General features: G+C 38.8%; 1 protein-coding gene across 8 annotated transcripts in view; it reads right to left on the bottom strand.

Moving 5' to 3' along the window:
• Positions 1-20,353, bottom strand: part of LOC119777832 (teneurin-3-like) — a 488,332-nt gene that overhangs the window by 105,216 nt on the left and 362,763 nt on the right. For 5 of the 8 annotated variants that reach the window (XM_038276831.1, XM_038276836.1, XM_038276833.1 and 2 more), the window contains 4 exons: positions 18,238-18,423; positions 14,800-14,826; positions 6,535-6,543; positions 2,945-3,091 (listed from right to left, as the gene is read on the bottom strand). In XM_038276831.1, coding sequence (XP_038132759.1) covers positions 2,945-3,091; positions 6,535-6,543; positions 14,800-14,826; positions 18,238-18,423 — 369 coding nt within the window. The remainder of the gene's footprint in view (positions 1-2,944; positions 3,092-6,534; positions 6,544-14,799; positions 14,827-18,237; positions 18,424-20,353) is intronic. The other 3 variants (XM_038276835.1, XM_038276834.1, XM_038276837.1) reach the window with 1 other exon arrangement.

Below are 20,353 nucleotides of genomic sequence, written 5' to 3'. Positions count from 1 at the left end.
TTTGATTTCTAAAAAGCTCCTAGCGCCAAATCTAGAGACTTTTTTCTGCTACCGGAGACTTTGGAGACAATATCTAAAAGCAGCGAACTCTGCTCTCCAGAGCGAGTAGATTGGTAACCCCGCCTCCTGCTCTCTCTGAAGGTGAAGGCAGTGTTTTTAAGGGTGAAGCCAATTACCATTATAATTCAGGTTGTACAATGGTTTCTGTTTCTTTCTGCAGGTCATTTAAGGGAGATGCATCAATTATTGATAAATCATGTTTCTCTCCAGGTCTAACTGGTCCTTAAGCCGGGCCTACACTGTACCATAGTTTTAGTCATCTCACGCAGCTACAGCTCACACTATACGACCAAACTGCAGGGTTTTAAAGGTCACTGCTCACAATGTTTGTTCTCACACTGCGCTCCCCGACGCTCTGATGCGATCTACCTGCTCACCCTGTACGTCTAAAAACCAGGAGGGACTCAGCTCCGGAGTGAGATGGAGCTACTCTGACTCATCAGTCCAGAAGCCAAATGAGAGGAAGAGGAATATGAAGCTCACTAGAGAGAAACGCGCTGCATTGGCTATTTGGGCAATTTTGTGCTGAAAGCCCTAAAAAGAAAAGTCGACGACGTATTTGGACAAAGACATGGCTGAGCAAACATGGCTACTACGGTCTGTAGATACTACAGAAAGAACTCCATTTCACTCATTGCACCCCGCCATGATGCTGGGTTTACATCTGAGAGGAAGAAGAAGAAGAATCCTTGTTTGCACACTGAGCGATTTGCCCACGTCCACCTTACTACGGCCGACTGAATTTCAAACATGTTTGATTTTCTATCGACCTTACGATTCCTGATGGGGAGGTGAGGCTGATCGCACCTCGTTACCCCCTGCACACTACACGACTGGAGAATCGGCCCGAAAAAAGGCAAAAATATTGTACAGTGTATGCCCAGCTTTAGAAGACAACACCATCTGTCCTTGGATGAACTGAAAGTAGAGCTCCACTCAATAATGTGAAAAACCCTGAACAGAGTCGTTCTATGTCCCCATCAGACTGAGCCGTCCCGCCTCATGTTTTCTTTTTAGTCTGTCCGATTGTTACCCTGTATATAGCTAGCTCTTACTCATAGAAAACATATTTATTGTGCAGGAATAAGGTCTTAGCTCTGTTACACTGGTAGCCAAGTAATCAACATTTCGTTGTCAAGATTCACCTTGTGTTTTTTGTGCAATGACAATAAAGGAAGTCTAAGTATCAGACCCAGAAACCCAAACTACCTAAAGACTGTGAGGCAGAGCGATAGACATGGTGGCTTCCTGCACTAAAACAAATAATGTAACCGTCTCTGGCATTTACTTAATCAATTTTCGTGTTAGCAGGGTAGGACATACAACAATTTGTGTTAAAGTAACTAAATATGATTAAATAAATGCCAAAAGCGGTTGCATTACTTTTTCCAGAGTGAACTGGAGGTCTGTGAATGACAGCACCTTTATTACTGGATCTAAGTGCTTTAATGATTGCACTGAAGCTCTTCTCCCTTTAGAACCACTCAGAACACAACTTTGGATCGTTTCCCTCAGAGTCTAATGAGCTCTGAATGACCATTCAGGTTTAATCAGCTGAAATAATAAGATTTTCATTTTTCCATTTTAGAAAAGCTCCCTTAACTGCTGAGCATAAAGTCAGTGTCTGTTTCTCTCTCAGTCAGTTTTATATCTGTTTGTTTATCTTCTTTTTTAGGTTGATTAAAAATATGAATGTAGTAATAACAAAAAAACAGAAATGTTCTAACTTTTGGGACAATATGGTCTGATAAAGAGTACATTTATATACATGTTTAAGCCAGAATGATTTGACATTTAAATAAGACTTCCCTACGACTTGAAGAATAGCTCTGCATTCGCTTAAAACTAGCTCTGTTCAGGAACACTTTCTATTAAATCCCAGATTTTAGCCCCTGCTGTCAACTCCGCTTTCCTTTGGTTAAGGTGCTGGGTTGTGATTCCCGTGGACACAAACACATTGTAAGTGTAAATATGTGAACATGTCTGTAACGATCCTTCTGCTAAAAATAAACCCCCTGACAGGAGCCACAGTGAGACATTTCTTTTTTTACAGAACAGCTTGATGTGAGAAAATCTGGATCAGGTCTCCCAGGAAAAGCTTCTTCTAACTCCCATCATCGATGCTACAAAGCGTTCTGCACAACTCCTCCTGACAGCGTTAGAACCCTGTGGGTGTTACAATCTTAAACGATGTTGATGGGCGAGTGGATCTTAATGTACATTGTGTCTGTATCGTTAAATTTATGTGATATTTGTAGCTTAAAATACAAATGTTTGAGGCCGTTGTTTATCAAACACAAATATGCTCATTTTTAGCTGTTTCTCTATGAAAACCTGAAAAGAAGAAATGTCCATCTGACACTGATTGCATGTAATACCATGTTATTAATGCAGATGCTTGTTTTATTCTGCTCTGCTTTCTTCTTATCTGCTTGTATTTCTTTGCTTTCGGTGCAGTGGAACCTTTTATGCATGGTTTCTTGGGAACCTTTATGTGAAGTTTTATTGACTCGGCTCAGATAAAGGCTTCCATTTAAACACTACTAAGATCCTTGTTCATTAACTGGAAAACAGGAGCTTTGAATGATCCCCACGTCTGCAGGGGAAGAGGCTAAAAACAAGAAATATCTCCAACTTTCTTCTCCACCTGAAATCCTTTAAATGCACCAACGAGGAAGAAAGAACGCTGCTAAACGTAGTTTTCTCCCTGCAGTAATCACACTTGTAGTTTTTGCTGATTCGGACCTGCAGGCCCGTCAGGTTCTTCATCACCTTTATGCAGATCATTAACGTTTAATTTTATCTTTATTCATGCTTTACACACTGCTGATGTATTTAACCATCTGTTTCCACTCATTACTCGGTGTACATGCGCCACAGATACCTCCTTCGTTGTCCTTGCCGTCGGTGCAAAGGGTTTCCATGGCAACGTGGCATCCCGCACCTCTCCATCCAGCCTGGCAAATGCAGTGCCATCCGCTGGCTTCCAGGGTGCACCGTCCGTTGTTGTTGCAGAGACCTGGGCAGCCCTCTGGGCACAGGGGACAGACGGCAAGTTAGGAAAATGCATGATCAGAGTGGGGAACAGCTTAGAAACATTTGGTGAAACTCGTTCTGGGACTCAGGACTCAGGCGGTTGATCTTTAGTTGTGCACTAGAGCGCTGAGAGCTGCATCAAAATACTGCATGAAAAGCATGTTGAGCATTAATCAGCAGATTCAGAGTCGTTTAAAAGAGCGTTATGACCACGAAGAGTCAGCAGCTCCTCATGAAAACAAGAAGAGCTTCGGCTGGAGCTTTGAAAAAAGTTTTTTTGTTTTTAATGACTAGCAAAAAGTAATTTAAAAGATTAATAAAAAAAAAAAAAAAAAACAGGAGATCAAAGATCTGATTCTTCCATTAAATATCAGATCTTTATTTTTTTACCAGTTTTTAATTAGAATGAGGTATAAAATGTAGTTCTGAAGGAAATACCCTGCCCAATAAAATCAGTTCCCTTTACACCTTTCCACATTTGGTCATTTTACAACCAGAAATATTTCCTTATTCTATTGCAGTATAAAGTGACCAACATACAGTGGTCATATCATTAAATGAACAAAAAGTTGCAAACATTCTCATGAATTGAATTCTGTTTTGTTCTGTATTTATATTCAGCCTCTGTGAGTTATTGTTTGTAGATGAAACATTCAGTGCATTTAGTCTCTATTCGCATGAAAGGATCATTCCTTTATACAAAATGCAAAGCAGCTGTAAGCATCAGCTTTAAGCTTTACACTGCAAAAAATAAAAAATAAACTAAGTAGGTTTATTTTTCTTAAAATAAGATCATTTTTTCTTGAATTAAGCAGTTAAGCGATACACTTTGCCAATGAAATAAGGCAATTTACATGAAAAATAAGAAAAAAACAACTGCAGTCTCTTATTTCAAGTGCATAACATGTAATACTTATTTTAAGAGTAAAAATGCTCATTCCATTGGCAGATTATCATATTTACCTGGTCAAATTAGGGGTAAATACAATTAATTTAAGACATTTTTACTCATTTTTAGATCGTTTTTGCAGTTTACCGACAGATTCTAGTTACTAGATTCTAGACTGTGACTGGGCTATCTGCAGCTGAATGTCCAGCACTGCAAAAATCATCTAGAGATAAGTAAAAGTGTCTTAAATTAAGTGTATTTACCCTTAATTTGAGTTGCTAACTAATATTATTTGCCAATGGAATCAGTATTTTTACTCTTAAAATAAAATAATTAGACATTGCAATTGTTATTTTCTTACTTTAAATGTAAATTTATGTAAATGTAAATAAGCAGCGTGTCTGATTTGCTCCGCATATCCATCTGGGAACCTTCCGTTGAAGTAATTTTGGGAAGGGGCGAAAATACTGGTTAGCTGATTGGCCTATGTTGGTGATAGACGGGCCAAATAAACCAATCAGATCAACGAAGCATATGACGTAACAGAGCGACGACGAAGAGGAGCCAATTGATAGATCAAACTCTTGCCGAAACCAGTCGGGAGAAGAGCAAAAACATCTTTTCCTCTGAGAAAAGCCTCCAGAGCAGTGTTTTGCTCTTCTTTCAGTGAAGAAATACTCTGTAATTCTGATCAAACTTGCTCGATAGCCACGCTAACGCTAGTTTCGTCGGCTGAAGCCGCCATGTTCTTTAGACTGAACTGTCGCGCTTCTCGTTGCGTCACACCTCAACCCGCCTCAAAGCCAACGCTGATTGGACGTTCGTTTGGTGAACGGCTCCAAATTTTCTTTAACGGAGAGTTTCCAGACTGATCTGCGAGTGAAACCTTGAAAGCTCGCGAGATCAGGATGGTCTCACGAGGCTAGATTTGTTATCCATCTGACTGATTTCCTTTGTTCTCTGAGAACAGAGCCAGAACTGAACCGTGCCGAGCCCTACTGATGAACTAATACCACTTTAGAGTGGTTCAGTTTTGTCTGGCGCAGTCCGGTTCAGTTGTGCGCACCATTTACACTCAACAGTTATCTTGGTTACCGTGCTCGGACCAATCACAGCACGGTTTTATAAGGGTAATGGAAGTGGGGATTATGATTCCTTTTTTAAGGGGTTTTACAGTTCAGAGGGTTGATTCTAGTTGTTCACACTACTTAAAAAAAACAACAAAATAAAACACATAAATATCAGAGTTATCTCCTTCTGTTGGTCTAACTTTTTAACCCCAAAGCTGGAAACCTGTAAAGTGACAAAATGTGGAAAAGTTCAGCAGGGTGCAGAAGGGGGCGACGATTAGGTCAATACGTGGGCTGGAATAGACGCTGGCCACGTCTAAAGCGCTGAACGCTCCACTTGGTCATAGCGGCTCGTTCAGATGCTACTTTTAAAAGTCATAAACACATTAGGCTGTCAACAGCTTCAGTGCAAAACCACCTAACTTTAAATGTCATACTAGTTCAAACCCTGTGTGTCTTTAGCTGAATGTCAGTCAGTGAGATCAATGGTTTCAAATAGACTGACAGGCTGGCAGACAAATAATGGAGACTGGCACATTAACCTCCACATAAGAAACAGACTGACAAACAGACAAGACAGTCAGCCTTTGGTGAAATGCACTTTTGTTGTAGTTTCACATGAACCAAACACTGTGGCAGGATCCAACGGCCTATTAATAGCTTAACGGTTTGGAGAGAAAAATGCATAGAGAGAAGGAAAAAAAAATACGTCAGAGGATGAGGAGGAGGTGTTACTACAAGCTGCCACCAGTTCTTTTAGCAAAGCGATCCGTTTGCTCTTGTTTCTTAGCCAATGAGAAGCCTCCTTTACTAAAGTCCATGTGAAAACACAATAGGTGCAACATATTGGAGGAACTGGGTGGTTTAGACTGCATGCCCCCAATGCCTTTAGTGGATGCCTACTGTAGGTTTGGCATTCCTTTACCACACAATAGACAGTGAGGTTGGAAATAGAAAGACGAATAAAGGACAAAAAAAAGAGACAAAAAGAGCACCAGACCCAAGCAAAGCCCAGCCGGACAGAAAGAACAAGGTTGGAAAGTAAAGATGAGGGAATGTCAGGACTGGTAGGGATATCAGCTGACTAACCAAACACAGAAATCAGGCTTGTTGAAGCAAGACAAAACAGGAGTCACACAGCCCTGCTTCATGACAGATACATGTGCATCATTGCCTCTGGCTTTAATCTGTGTTCAGGTGTGCATTCCCATCAATAGCCGCGTTTGGTGTGAGAGTCAGTGACAAAGACAGGCATGATAGAGCCAGGAAACTCAGAACGGAAAATCCAGAGAGAGAATATCAACATAAAAAAAACAGGGAAGACTGAAACATGAAGAGTGGAGAAAAAAAAACATAAACAACAAATAAATAATAAACAACTAAACTGAAAAGAATTAGAATGAACCAGAAGCCAAAGTGAACGGAAAGTGAAGTATTAAGGGACAGTGAGGCCTTTATTCGCTCTGCGGCTTGAATTACCTTTGTATCCTGAGAATAGGAGAGGGCAAGAGGGAGAGAGGGAGGAAAATTAGGGAAAAAACGTAAATTCGAAACAAAAGCAGCACTGCCAAATATATTTCTGTAATGGGAAGATGAAAATGCGATCCAAAGGAAAAAGGGTAAAAAGGATGGAAAAGCTGGGTCAAATTAAGGGAACAGCGTAGAGCTTGGTGATAAAAACAGCTTCCTTCAAATTCTTTCTTCATTAAGAATTAAGAGCTTCATTCCTACTGGTTGGGTTGGTTCAGTGTTTCAGTTTCACAATAACACTTTTCTTTCTTTTTAAACATCCTGTGCAGCTTATCAGGGTTAAACTTTACCTTTAAATATTATTTGTCATCATTGTAAAATACAGAGAAGTTTATTTGCCTACCACAAGCTATCCATGTTGGATTAACTCAACCATGAAATCCGATTTATACTTATGGGAGCTATCTACTTAGAAACAGAGAGGAGAGCTCTAAAAGAGCTAAAATCCAAACAAACAAAAAAACAAAAATTAAAAAACTATTTCTTAGCCTTCCTGGTTAACCAAACCAGCGGCACTGTAATGGCACTGTTGCTTTGCAGCTAAAAAGTTCTGGTGTCCGTTTCATCAGGAAGGTTTACCGAAAACTGTAATTTAAAAATTATTTGTAAATAATAAATAAATAGTAGTTAGGTCTAGGAGTTGGATTTTGTCCAGGAAGAGTGCTTATAATAAATGTAAAAACGGCCTGCCATAGTCCCCTTCATATAAACCTACGCATTAACTCAATTCGCCACCTTCCTCTCCTTTGTAGCTGTAGCGCTGTTTCTCTGTCTTTTAAACACATTCTCCTTTTTTATTTATTTTTTTGCATTTCTTCATTTAAATCTCTAGTTCCAGTGGGGTGAAAAAGGCACTTCCTGTTGCCTGTTGTCATGGTGACTCATAGAATTGGGGCTCCACTGATAGTGACTTTTCATACTTGTTGCGCACGCGCTTAACTCTGAGTGTACCTAGTAAAAATTGATTGAACTAATTGATAGCAGACGTTGTGAAACCAAACACTCAGAGTAGCTGACTTTTGGCTAGATCAGTGTAGAGTTGAGGATTTGAATCTGAATTTGTTAATCCTGTTTCATGAAACCGACCCCTGGGTTTGAACATCTCTTGTCATGTCCTTCTCCAACCCTCCCAGGGTGCACCTCACCCATCCCCACGCCCCATATCACACTCCACATCCGTGCCAGGTAAAGAAAACATAGGGATGGACGGACCACCAAACTATTGGTTCTGCTGAGGAATGCGCAGATGCACCTAAATAAATTTATCAAAAAATTATTCGTTTATGTAACTTATTTCATAGCGTGAATCCCAAATAATATTCACTTCACTCAGGACCTGACCTTCAAGGCCAAGTTTGCAAAATATGCAAACTTGCATGTTTGCACAGCTGATCTACAAATCTGTTGACTAACAGATTGCATGTCTATAATGAGCAGAACAGCAGAGGAAAAAATAATTTGCACGTGCCTTTGTGAATATGCAGGTCATATGCTTAAGAACAAAAGAAGCAAAATTATGGGTGGTGGCAAAATATAAATATTTAGCACCCACAAAGAAATGTTTGAAACTTTAAAGTGATTACATGTTTACAGTTTTTGCATCTATAGTTTCCTAACTCGCAAAATTTTCTTCTGTCATTTTAAACCAGAAAAGAGGCTTTGGTACAATGGCAGAGGATTTAAAGAGTCTTTGAATGTTAGAAAATAATAAGACTGTTAGAAATAACAATAGCAGAATAATATCAGTGGAGAAAAAGGTGTCTGCACAGGGACACAGATACAACTTGAAGCAGACAGTTGTTATGCAATAAAAATAAAACCCATAACATTATTACTGAACTTTAAAGTCGTAGGGAAGCGGCTGTTCCAACCGTTGCATTTCAGAATTCTCCTGGGTGGTGCCCGATTTTACACGAGTGAACAAAGTGAATGTGTTTGTTCGATTATCAAGCAGGCGGGATTGATGTGGAGGAAGGTTCACAAGCAAGTTTGATTGTGGCCGGTTTGTCGGAGGCATCTTGCTAACCAGTTAGCAACTTAGTGCTAGCAGGTTCCCAATGGGAAATTTCATTGGAACCAAGTAGCACTAAATTGGTGACTTAGAAACGACACTGTCAAGGAACGCTATGGACAGAGGAAACATGCAAGAGGAGGAGAGTTTAGTGTCGGAGGTCGTGGATGAGTCTCCTCTATCATCCATTTTTTATTTAGAGGAGGAAAGCGGGGACGAAGATGTTGTGGAAGAGGACGCCAGGGCGGCAGAAGCTTGGTTTGGTGTAGAAGGCTTCCAGCCGTACATGTTTGAGCCCTTGCCTCGCAACGCTGCCAGTTCTGTTAGCTCTACACCTGCTGAAGACACAGACGTCAATCCCCGTGAACACTGGGACGCAACTCAATGGGAAAGGATTCTCATTTCAACCGTTGCGTATATTAGCTGCGACATATGAATTAAGATGTTATGACCAAAAATATTACTTTGACAGATGATCGTTGATATATGATTGGCATGATAATTTAGGTGTTCAGGCTGACGTAGAACTAACTGGCCTGCATAAAATAAATAGACATGTTCTACATTTTGGGACAATATCGCCTGATAGTGAGTACATTTATATTCATGTTTTAGCCAGAATGATTTGACATTTAAATATGACTTCCCTACGAATTTAATATTATGGCATTTTATAATAAAACCAAACTGAATATTAAAGCTAAAGTCTGTAAGTTTTTAAAAATCACTTTTTTGTCATATTGGCTAAAACTGTCCCTATGCCCAGACAGCAGTACATGTGATATGTAACCTGTGAAAAAAACTGCTTCAATTGGTACCGCCTACTGCCTGTATTTCAATCTGGAAAGAATAATTCGGGACGAGTCAAAACAACCAATCACAGCCAGAGGAGCGTCTGATGGAGTGTCAATCACAGCTCACACACGCTGAATCCCGCCCCCCCCCTTCTGGTCGCATGCGGTAGCCGCGCAGATGCTGTGAGAGGGGTGGAGCTTGGAGGTGGGGCATGAGTGAAGCAGAGAGGGTGGGGGAGTGGCGTGAAACCTGTTTTTCTTCAAATTTTCAGTCGAAGTCTGCTCTCTTCTCAATGTTACAGACTGCAGCTTTAACGTCAAATTTAGGTCAAACATTACACAAGTTGTACAGGGGCAATTTAGGAGGGGAATAAAAAAATAACCTTCTATATAAATGATGATGGAATTCTTAAGAGGTTTAAGAGACTTTTTACCTCCATCTTTTCTTTTTTTTTGTTTTTTTACAGGCTCCAAACAAAGCAGAGTTCTGTTGTACTAAATTATTATGGGTATTCGGTAGCTTTAAACAGTGAAGATATTTTATCAACCTGCAACTACTTATTTAATTTCTTTTAAGCACAATTTAGTGCTTCATATTTGGCATCTGTGAATATCAGGCCTGTAGTGTGAAAGACATTTAATGATTATCGTTTATAGAAAAATAAAATAGAATATTCTGTTTCTCAAAGTAAACAAATACAGAAAAAATAGGTAGCTATTGGAATCTCATTTCATCCTTTTCCTCTAATTATCACAAAACAACAGCAAAGGTTTCCTTAGTCTTTAAAATTTTTTTCAGTCTGGGTCTTTAGGAGATGGAGTAATGGGGAAAACTCCTGCCTGGACAGATGTCCAAAAGACAACCAGTGACACATAAGGCACTAAAGGTCAGAAGGAAAGGGTGCCAGCTACAGCCTAAACCTCATGAAGCCAAAACCTACATGAAGGTAAGTTTACAACCGAGACCACAGAGATCACCAGCAGGGTTCCTTAAAGGTTCAACATCTAATATCTACATGCTCCCATATTATAAACATAAACACAACATAAGTTACCATAACTATGCAGACGACACTCAGCTGTAGGTGACTAGAGCCCATCGCAGCTCTGAGTAAATGCAGAACAGAAATAATTGAATGGACAAACTAAACGCCCTTCAGCTGAATTAAAACAAAACTAAAGCAATAGTTTTTGGACATTGGGACCCCTATTTCATCATTCTGTGTCATTCTATCTCTATTCTCCCACTCTGCAGAATCTGACAATAATAATCTAACAATAATTTTGAACCCCAGTGGGCCTCAGCAGATGGCCGCTCACACTGAGCCTGGTTCTGCTGGAGGTTTCTTCCTGTTCAAAGGGAGTTTTTCCTCTCCACTGTCGCTACAAGCATGCTTTGTGTGAGGGATTGCATTTAAGTGAAGTCTTTTAAATCACCCACTGAGCTGCACAGTTTAATTAATCAAGAATCAGCCAAACAAGGCTAAATATTCACTAGAATAAGTTCATGGCATTTAGAAATGTATCAACAATTATTGCACTTCTAACAGTCCTTTGTAATATAGACATGATACGGACATTATGATGATAATATTATACTCACAATATATTGCATCTTTAGGCTGTTCAACCACTAAACCAGATTAACAGCTGGTCTGTGTAAAGTAATATCATCTCATCCTTTTAATCCGGTTTTAGAAAAAGGTAGAATACCATAGCAGCTGTGTTAAAGCGAGTTAATGACATTATTCTTGCATTCGATAATGAGGAGAACACACTTCAGTTATTCAGAGCAAGGTGTCAATTGGTTTGATAATTATTTGAAAAAATAAAACAGAATGTAGTAAAAATGATTGTATTTGTTCTGAAACTGCAGTTGTCACCAAGGGGAGCCACAGGGAACGATATTAGGTTATTTTCTGTTCATAAGTTTATAAATAAGTTAGGATGGAGTGTGTCTGAAGCAAACTTATAAACTTACATACAACTAAATTCAATTATTTTTCTGGATCCAGGGACCTTTTAAAATGTCCCATCAATGTCCTGTCTTGGTGGAATTGTTTTTAAAAAGGCTAAAACCAGCTGTGTTTGTCATGCGCTGCTAAAAGCGGCTTGTTGGTGCAACTTTAAGGTCTTTATTGGATTATGGAGATCGTTTTCAGAGGATTGCTTCTTTCTAAGGTCTTAGGATGCTTGACTCTGTCTGTCCCATTTCTCTAAGATTCATTTCTAACTACAGGGATTCATCACACCGATGTGATTTATATTTGCAGATGAATGGTCTGGTTTGGCTGCTTAAAGGAATCCACTGGTTAACTTATAGGATGTTACTTGCTTATTTAATCTGTTCTGTGATTGCCCTGAGAAATGTTGATTTGTATACCTTTTGTTGCCTCTTTCTGCTTCGACTGGAATGAGGAAGAAAATGTATGTTTCTTCTGGAACTTGCTTCAGAAAACTTTAAACCACTGCACTGCAAAAATTATCTTAAAGTGGTTATAATATTCTTAAAATAAATGTATTTACCATTAATTTAGGAGGTAAATAAGATGATCTGCCAATGGGATAAGTATGTCAAGCGTTAATATGAGAAAACCAGATATAATGCACTTGAAATAAGAGAATGCCATTGTGTTTTCTTTTTTTTAGATCTAAATATTTTTGTTCCATTGGCAAAATGGAAGCTCACCAACCCAAGAAAAAATGCATTTAATTTAAGAGAAAATTAGTTACTTAGATTTTTTTTTTCTGCAGTGTGACCTATTGCACACTGTGGTGCTTTTACTGATTCAAATATCAGGTTATTGTTCATCATAATCTGTTACTTTTTTCCCCCTTAACTATTTAACTTTGTGCTTTATTTGTTGTCTCTGGACAGGACTCCCTTAAAAATATTTGTTTTTATCTCAATGGAACTTTCCTAGGTAAATACTGTAGATGTTAAATGAAAAAAAAAAATTATAATACTAGAAACAAAAAATAACAGATGTTTTTTTTTTCTCTATACACCATAAAGAATAAATAATTTGGAAATACTTTGAATCCGTCTTGTTAAAAGCGAGTTTTTCCTCTCCACTGTCGCTACAAGCATGCTTAGTGCGAGGGATTGCTGAAGAGTCAATGAGTCGATGCAATCAACTGGTTTTCCTTAGATAGAAAACTGTGAATCAATCTGACTGGATGATCTGGTGAACTGGAAAGTGCCTTGAGATGACGTGTTAGGAATAAACTGAACTGAATTGAATCAGAATAAAAAAATCTAAAGATTTTATTTTGACTCAGTAAAAAAGCCAACTTTATCCTTTAACTGCTGTGTTTTTAAAGGTAGCATGTGGTCTGCTCCACCATAAATAAGGACTCGTCACCAGAGAAAGACTCGTTAAATGACTCTGTTAGTGCGTTAGGTGGTAATTGGTGCCAGAGGCTCTTCAAACCGTTTAAACTCCAATAAAACCACAGAGTTGACAGCAGCAGCAGCAGAGTCTTTAACTTAGTCCACTGCTGCTGCAGAGCAGAGGAAAAAGCAGAAAAACAATACTCTGACATTTACTCTACATTTCTCAGTCTTGTAAACATAATAACAGCTTCATGGATTATTAAAGTATGAATTAAAGAAGCATATCTGATAGTGTCATTTAGTCAACACCTTTAGAGCATAAAGAAAACTAAATCTATCAGTCAGCCCCATTGAGAGGAGAATAACGGCTTCAGCAGATCGTTAAAATCTCATTCCTGTTTCAGTCTGTTGTCTGAAAGATGCTCCTATCTGGCTTTATGATGGAAACACTTTATAAAAGAGCAGGAACAACCTGAACATCTGGAATGAGAATCAGTTCTGATTGGTGGTAAACAGAGATGTTTGGCGACGTATAAAATGATAGCCATCAGTCATAATCAACAATATTTTAACAAAGTAATAAATTAGTTCAATGTTCAAATTAATTATTTATGTTGACGCGTCCATCCCCTTTAAAAAGGGTCCACTTTAAACAGCCGCATTACTCTGCCTGGATTAGGATTATCCAGGCTGCTACAAAGTGGGTTTAGTTCCATTAATCTTGAAATTAAACTTTGAAAAATTCCTAATTAAAGAAAAAAAGTTTAGCTTTTTTCTCAGATTTTATTTTTTCAAATGTTATACTAAAATAAATTATAGAAAAAATGTAATAAAATAAAAGTAGTGTTCTTTTCAAATTAAATTGCTGTAAATTTCTTTTTTCAGATTAAGCTTCAAAATGGCTCTAAATGGAAATTACACTGCAGAAAATTAAAATCTCAATAAGTCATTTTTTTCTTGAAATAAATTCATTATTTATATTGCATTACCTTGAATTAAGGAGGTAAGTTAGACACTTGCCAATGGAATAAAACAATTTACATTAAAAATAAGAAAATATAAATTGCTTTGTCTTTATTCAAGTGCATAATATCTAATTGTTTTAAGAGTAAAAATACTCATTCCATTGGCAAGTCATCTAATTTACCTGCTCAAATAAAGAGTAAATACACGTATTATAAGACACTTTTATTAATTTTGAGATCATTTTTGCAGTGTAGTGAAGACATTTTAATTGATCAGGTTGAAGGGTTCATGTTGGGCTTGAAGATAAAAGAATGGGATCATTAAAACACAATTTGAAAAGAATGACATTTGTAAAAATCAATCTGGAAAAAAAAGAAATTTGAAAAAATCACTAAATATTTTTTGGAAAAATAAAAGAAATTTTGAATAAATAAAAGGTGACAAACACAGAAATAAAAGTTCTGTTATAAATGATAAACAGCTAAATTGGTCTAATAACCTTTTTTGGACAAAGAAGTTTTTCTAGATTGCAGCATTTTTATTACATTTCCATTAAAAAAACACGTTCTTCCAACAACGATGGAACAAAATTCACTGCATGCTCATTAATGTGACCGTATCCGTATTTTAAAAATCTATTTGACTCAGTAAGGAGAACAGGTTCTTGGATCCAGACGCTGTTCCCAGACCCCCCCAGAAATATTAGGAAAAAACCAACTCTACTCTTATATAGTTAAAGTTATGCTTAGGAGGGATGGTTTGTGGATTTAAATGGATCTTCATACACCAGCTTATATTTAATATTCAGCTTTTAAAAAATGAAGAAAGAAATTCTATGTTAAACAAACAGCTGTGATGAGTAAATAAAAAGCTTTATGATGTCAGCTCAGGTCCATAATATATATAAAAAAACAACATAACAAAGAGAGACTAAATGAAAATAATGACAGCAAAAACTCAGCATGTTCTGGATACCAAAACTTAAAACCATAAAGAAGTAACCTATATAAAAAAGCCACAGCTCCAGGGTACATTCAAAGAAAAGCAAATTATGGAGGCATAAAAATAGCTTGCGATGAAGTAAAGAGGAGAAAAGAGTACAGTACCTTTCACTCTAATGTCCGGATTGTGAGCTTTGACAAGGAAGAAACAAGTGGAGAAGAAGAGAAGACAGATAGAAACAGAGTGTTTAGTAGAGAAACAGGCAGCAGGAGGGAAAAATGTTTTAGTTTCAAGGTTATAAGGAAAAGAAACCAAAGATTCATTTTTTTTTCTTTTTTAACAGATAACAGAGTCAGGAAATCAAAGTTATCTCTAAGCTGACCATGAATGTGAGCAACGTTACATCACATTTCCAGCAGATTCTAAACAGAAGCAGGTTAGAGTCTCAGAGGACTGAATGAAGCTGGATAAATCTTCTAAGCAGCAGAACAAAGGAGCAGCGGACTGCTTAATCAGACATGAGAAAATACAGGACAGCTTTTGTTTTTCTTTGAGCAATATAAACCTAAACTCTACCTAAATGCTCTCCCATTATCACACATGTTGTTAGTTTGGACCCCTTTGCAGCTGCTCTGGCCTTCCTGCTGTCATGTAACCTGGTTACTCATCACTTTCAGCTTCTCTTTATGCTTATTCAGAAAGCAAAAAGCTCTAATACTAAGCTGCAGAAAACTGGCTCTTTTCAGCCGCAGCAAATAGTTTGATCTCCTTTAGGTGACAGCAGCTGTCCTTCCTTCACAGCCTAGAATAAACCTTCCAGCCCAAACACAAGGACAAAAGTGACACAAGTATAATTCTTTACAGCTGTCTCCAGATCCTACTGGACAAAGAACTAAAGAAGCTAGACAGGACCTTCCTAAATCAGTACATAAAACATTAATTACACATTTATTGAAAGTAAAAAAGATATGTTTTCTAAATGTATTCATCCTGTTATTTGATATAGATATAAATACATAGATATCTTTTGACACTTTGTGGAAGTTTTCCATGAATTTAGACATTTGTTTGAACAAAGTCAGGTATGTATCAATAAACACGACTATAAACAATATCCCCCATTATGTTGCCCTCCTCTCTATGAGATAGATTGTCTTCTAATCCACATCTACTGTGGCTAACTATCACTTGTAAAGGGAAAGTGGAGCAGGAAGCAAAAAAAAAAACGCAGGGTAAGAAAAGAAAGCTGTAACTGCTCCAGACCAGTAGGGGGTGGTGACGCTATGCGCAGTACGCAAAGACATCAACAGGATGGCTGCTCAGAGGAAAACTGAAGGAAAGAAAAAAAACTGTGGGTTTTCCTTTAAATCTGAAAAGCACATGGGTTAACGGGCTAACGTTAGCCCATGTGCTGCAGACAGTGCTAATGTTAACCCGTCAGCAGCAGACAAGGCTAACGTTAACCCGTCTGCAGCAGCCAGGGACCAGACCAGCTTTGAACGTGGTGATGTCATCATTACGCTTCTGTTCCAATTCACCCATATTTATGCTGTGTGCTCCCGTTCTTCTCAAGAACGTACTTGGCGAAGACAGTTCTCGTGAATTGAGAAATGGCCCTAATTTATATCTTACAAAGGTTTGACCCCTTGTGACCTGGTGATTGTCTCCCCCTAGTGGTCTGGAGTAGCACTGTTATCCAGGGTGAGTTTGCAGCTTTTCTTAACTTGCAGCTGTTTCTGCTACTTGCAGCATCATCTCCTTCCATGTTCGCTGTGTGTTTTAGCATTATTTATGTTTGCAGCAGGTTTTGATTTGAAGCGCATTTGCTCCTACGTTCTACCTGTTTTCTCTGATTGCAGCATTTCTTTTTTCCATGTTTTTGTCCCATGTGTGTTTTGTGTCTCATTTTTAATATTTGATATTTGCCGTCTATTGCACACCTCAGCCCCCCATAATTTGGCCTACTGTAATCTGGGAGAATTTGATACAGATAGACATGATGTGCTTTGCTCCTTTTTCAAGCAGGTAAAAAAAATCAGCAGGTAGACTATGGAGCAGGAACATGGAAGTAACATGGATGTCTTATGAATTTGATAAGACTCTTGAAAAAAAAAATGAAGTCTGGCTCGACAGTGAACTGACTGAGATGAAGAGAGGATTCATGCTTTGGAGCTGGGAGTTACTGAGGAGTGGAGAAAGAGTTCTGGAAAAGAAGCTCTGAGGAGGAAACAGATGGAGAGAAAACTCTACAGATCAAAGTGCAAACCGTGTGGGTGGGTCTGAAAAAAAAAAAACAGGGTCTATAATATGAGGGTGGATAAAACTTGGACAGAATAAATGAACTGTTTGTTACTGGGTTAGCTCAACTGGACACACTGACATGAACAGAAACCTTCAGTGAAATGTTTCAGACCCGAGAAACCATTTGTTTCACCGCTGAATGACCACAGCTATAGAAATAGTTCTTTTTATAGTGGAAACATACTTCAGTACCAATACGGTTCATATCAATAAAGGCTCTCTCATGCATTGGCTTTATAACAGAGAGCTGCTTTGATTTAAGGGTTTATAACTTCATAAAAAACAGTACAGCCCCTCACAGATCCCATCTGCTTTTACCCCTCAGTCACACAAAATGTAACTCTAAATTGATCTAAAAAGGTAAAAAGTTCTCCAAAAACCCAGAAATAGTACTGTCTTCTTTAAAATTCATGAAATTGATGAGACCAACACAACCAAGGCATTATTTAAACCAGGAGTGTCCAAACTTTTTGCCCTGGGGGGAAAAATATCTGAAAGAATTTAATCAAAATCTTTAAAAAAAATTCCCCAAAATCAGATTAATCTGTTCAACAGGAAGCTAATTATGCAGCAATTGAAAGAATCAAGCAAAGCAGTCTGACTCTATAGAAAAAGGATTAATAAATGATTTACTGTAGGTCTAAAAGGGCTCATAAATCTGCATATAAAAGAACAAAAACAAAAAAAGTGGCCTAAAATATTTATTTTTATTGTCTTTCTCTATTTATTTTATACCTACTCAATAAGCAACAAGAACAGGGTATGGATATGGTTATCAACGAAGTTTAATAAATAGCAATTGAATGGTTATTGTAGTTTTGACGAATAACTGAATGTGACTAAATGCAAAATAAAAAAAAAATTACTTTTATTTGGATTTTTATTGTCTAATTAAAATTTTCTTTGGTCTCAGTCTTTTTGAAAGGCTGCTTGTCAGTGAAATCTGCAGGTTTAATAACATATGCGGCTGATAAAGCCTCTTTATGTCCTTGAATTCTGGTAATGCGCCTCAGAAAATCATCTTAAAGGCCACTAATGGCCACACGATGCTGTCGGCCTGAAGAAGGCAAACATTCAAGAACAGACAGCTTTAGTATTTTAAATGTTAGTGAAAAACTTAAAACCCTGAGGAACATCTCCAGAACCAGAAGAGCAAACACATTTTCACAGAGTTGCATTAATTGACTTTACAGCTGTACAAGCAGAGCGTTTGACAGTGAAGGGTTAGAGATGAGATCTGCTGTCTTCCATGCAGGTTTTAGTGAATGACATGTTTAAGTAGAAACGGTTCATCTGCTCACCAATGTTGCAGTGCTCGCCCGTCCATCCTTGGTCACACTCACACTTCCCATCTTTGCACACGCCGTTCTTGGTGCACAGCGGGTGGCAGGCCTTCTGATCGCACACGCTGCCGGTCCAGCCCTCCTCGCAGCGGCACACGCCGCCGTAACACATGCCGTGGTTTCCGCAGTCAACTTCACACACCTCTGTAAGAGGAACCAACAGGTCAGAGGCAAATAAGGATAAGCAGGTAACATTGTTCTGTGTCTTCAACAACATATTCACTTTTTAAGAGCCAAACAGCCACCAACAATAATGGTGTTAGTATATAACTCTCTAGTTTTGGTATTAGCAGTGTGTGAACATGTGTAGCAGCTGATCCAAGCCACAATAAGGTGTACGAAGCTACAGTAGCAGCCAGTCAAAATGGCCCTTCCCAGTCAAAAGCCTGTCAAATGGCAGCACACTTCCCCGCAACTCCCAGCAGAATCCCCTCTAACTTCCACCCACTGGCCTTCCAATGGGCATGTATTTTTTTTTTACACTAACTCCACCCTTTCACTAAATTACAGGGTCTGATCAGGAGATGGCGCTCCTCTTTAAATCTTAATGTCCACAAATCACGACAGGAAGAATACTTTAGTACAAAGATTGATGTTTAAAAAGGAATTGAAGGGGACCAGCCAAGGACCAGTCAAGGGCCAGCCAAGGACCAGCCAAGGACCAGCAGAGGGCCAACCAAGGACCAGTCAATGGCCAACCAAGGACCAGCCAAGGGCCAACCAAGGACCAGTCAATGGCCAACCAAGGACCAGCCAAGGGCCAACCAAGGACCAGCCAAGCACCAGCCAAGGACCAGCAAAGGGCTAACCAAGGACCAAACAAGGGCCAGCCAAGGGCCAACCAAGGACCAGCCAAGGAATAGCCAAGGGCCAACCAAGGACCAGCCAAGGGCCAACCAAGCACCAGCCAAGGACCAGCAAAGGGCTAACCAAGGACCAAACAAGGGCCAGCCAAGGGCCAACCAAGGACCAGCCAAGGAATAGCCAAGGGCCAACCAAGGACAAGCCAAGGGCCAACCAAGGACCAGCCAAGGAATAGCCAAGGACCAGCCAAGGGCTAACCAAGGACCAAACAAGGGCCAGCCAAGGGCTCATCAAGGAAAGTGGGGAAATTTTGAGTGGCTAATACTATACGATCTACTGATAGCAAAGGAGTTATCACACTTATTATTCAATAGTTGAATGCAATGCTAAACTTTAATTTAACTTATTATTATTAGTTTGAAAAATAGTGAAATATCTCCATCTGTTAGCATATAACCTGCCTTTGCCTTTGTGTAGAAGTGACGACATAACATCCTGCACTTGGCTAAAGGCGGTGCTGTTCTGGTAACGCTTAACTGAAGTGAGAATCAAGTTGCATAAGTTTACTAGAAGAATTAACAGATGTGTTCTACCCTCCTTGTGAATGTGGCCATCTTTAACATGCAGCTAGGCTAACAGATTAACCGCAGAAAAAACTAAATATAGCATTATAACCCCTGGAATTAGCCCTGCGAACATCCGTTTGGGAAGTTGATGCGGCGGAACCTGAGGAATATGGGGGAGTGTTAGGATGAGAGCAGCTTTAATAAGAGTCAAACTGTCTTGATGGATGAGTCACGGCATCTCCACAAGCCCAGAGAAAGCGGTGAACTAGCAAAAAGGTCAGGACTTATTCATGGAGATGCTGTCCAACACCGCAGTACAGTTTCTGTTTTTCTGTTTTCCATTTTATTTATTTATTTATTTTTTTAACAATTTAAGGTTTCGTTCATGAATCTATGGAAATCAATTCATGAAATCATTCATTTTATTCCAAGATCTTTAGCTTTCTTTACATCTCACAAGCTAATGAACCTTCCTAACACAGAATAATGGTTAAAGTTGACCCAGCAGGATGTTAACCTTCCCAGATTCACACAAACAGAGCAGAGCCATGTGAAGAAAAAGCTTCCATACCAGAGCCACACATCTTGCTCAGATGGTTCTAAACTGTAACCCACGCTCCATTGGGTTTGCTATACCAGCTGCATGCCGGGAGAGCAAACCTTACTCCATTTTATCTTCTATCAGGAAGATCTTTCCATTAACA

This window comes from Cyprinodon tularosa, unplaced genomic scaffold (genome assembly GCF_016077235.1).
Source record: "Cyprinodon tularosa strain WSP-4 unplaced genomic scaffold, ASM1607723v1 ctg128, whole genome shotgun sequence".
Classification (NCBI taxonomy): Eukaryota; Metazoa; Chordata; class Actinopteri; order Cyprinodontiformes; family Cyprinodontidae; genus Cyprinodon; species Cyprinodon tularosa.
Note: the sequence above shows the minus strand (reverse complement) of the source record. Positions and strands in the feature narration are given on the sequence as shown.